Below are 954 nucleotides of genomic sequence, written 5' to 3' on the forward strand. Positions count from 1 at the left end.
ATTGCAACGGCAACAGCAGCGGCGCCTGCGAAAAAATAGCAACTGCAGCAACAGACAGCAAACTAACAGACGAAAAAGTGAAATGGATCGCGAATCTAAGTGTAGTAGCGATGCAACTGAGGAGTCGCAGCGAATACAATCAGAAAGCAGCGGAGACCGCAAGCCAATTAGCAAAACTTACAGCCTTAGCTGAGGCACACGCCAAGCTATCGAAGCTGATCCCCAGCGTCCCGACGCAAACCAAAAGCGCGGACGGAGACGGCAATTCAGAGGCTAAAAAGGCGCAGAAAAACTGGGAAGCAATAAAGAAGGCGGCAGCATGCAAAGAAGCAAATCCAACATGCGAATGGAAAGGGCCTGATGACAATGATGGAAAACACTGCAAATTGAATGCAACAGCAGAAAAACAACCAACTCAAACAGGGGAAGCAGGAAAGGCACAAACTTCTTCAGGTAGAAAAGATAAACAACAGAAAAAATACACTGAAAACTGCAAATGGGGTGATAGCAAGCGTAAAGATTCCAGTTTCCTTGTAAATAACAAAATTGGATCTGAGTATGGCCGATTTTGTGGTTTGATAGAAATTTAAGGATTGTTTCCATTTTATGAAAAATGTTTGAAATCTATTAAAACTTGAATTTTTGAAAGAATTTGCTGAATTTTCTAAAATCTGATATATTTTAACACTTTTCGAAAAATATTTACAAATTAGTGAAAATTTAAAAATATGAAATCTTTTTAAAGTGTGCATGATGGCGGATTATAGATATAAAGTAGTGTAGTGATAGTTTATGGAAGATGAGTGATCTTCCAATTTTTTATTGTGATTTATTTTCGTTTATCTTATAGATATTACGAGAAATTCAGTTTGATAACAGTAATAATAACAATAATAATTATAATGGTAGGAGAGTGTCTTGAGAGTGTCTATATACGAATATTATAATAAGAGC

The 954-nt window shown here is 36.9% G+C and overlaps 1 protein-coding gene across 1 annotated transcript; it reads left to right on the forward strand.

Moving 5' to 3' along the window:
* Positions 1 to 110: 110 nt before the first annotated feature.
* TEOVI_000597900 (Trypanosome variant surface glycoprotein C-terminal domain containing protein, putative) lies at positions 111 to 590 on the forward strand (the record flags this gene model as incomplete). Its single annotated transcript, XM_067223353.1, has 1 exon — positions 111 to 590. The coding sequence occupies one exon, from the start codon at positions 111 to 113 to the stop codon at positions 588 to 590; it is 480 nt and encodes a 159-aa protein (XP_067079454.1).
* Positions 591 to 954: the final 364 nt, after the last annotated feature.

Source organism: Trypanosoma equiperdum, assembly GCF_001457755.1.
Source record: "Trypanosoma equiperdum strain OVI genome assembly, contig: ctg_1845, whole genome shotgun sequence".
Taxonomy (NCBI): domain Eukaryota; phylum Euglenozoa; class Kinetoplastea; order Trypanosomatida; family Trypanosomatidae; genus Trypanosoma; species Trypanosoma equiperdum.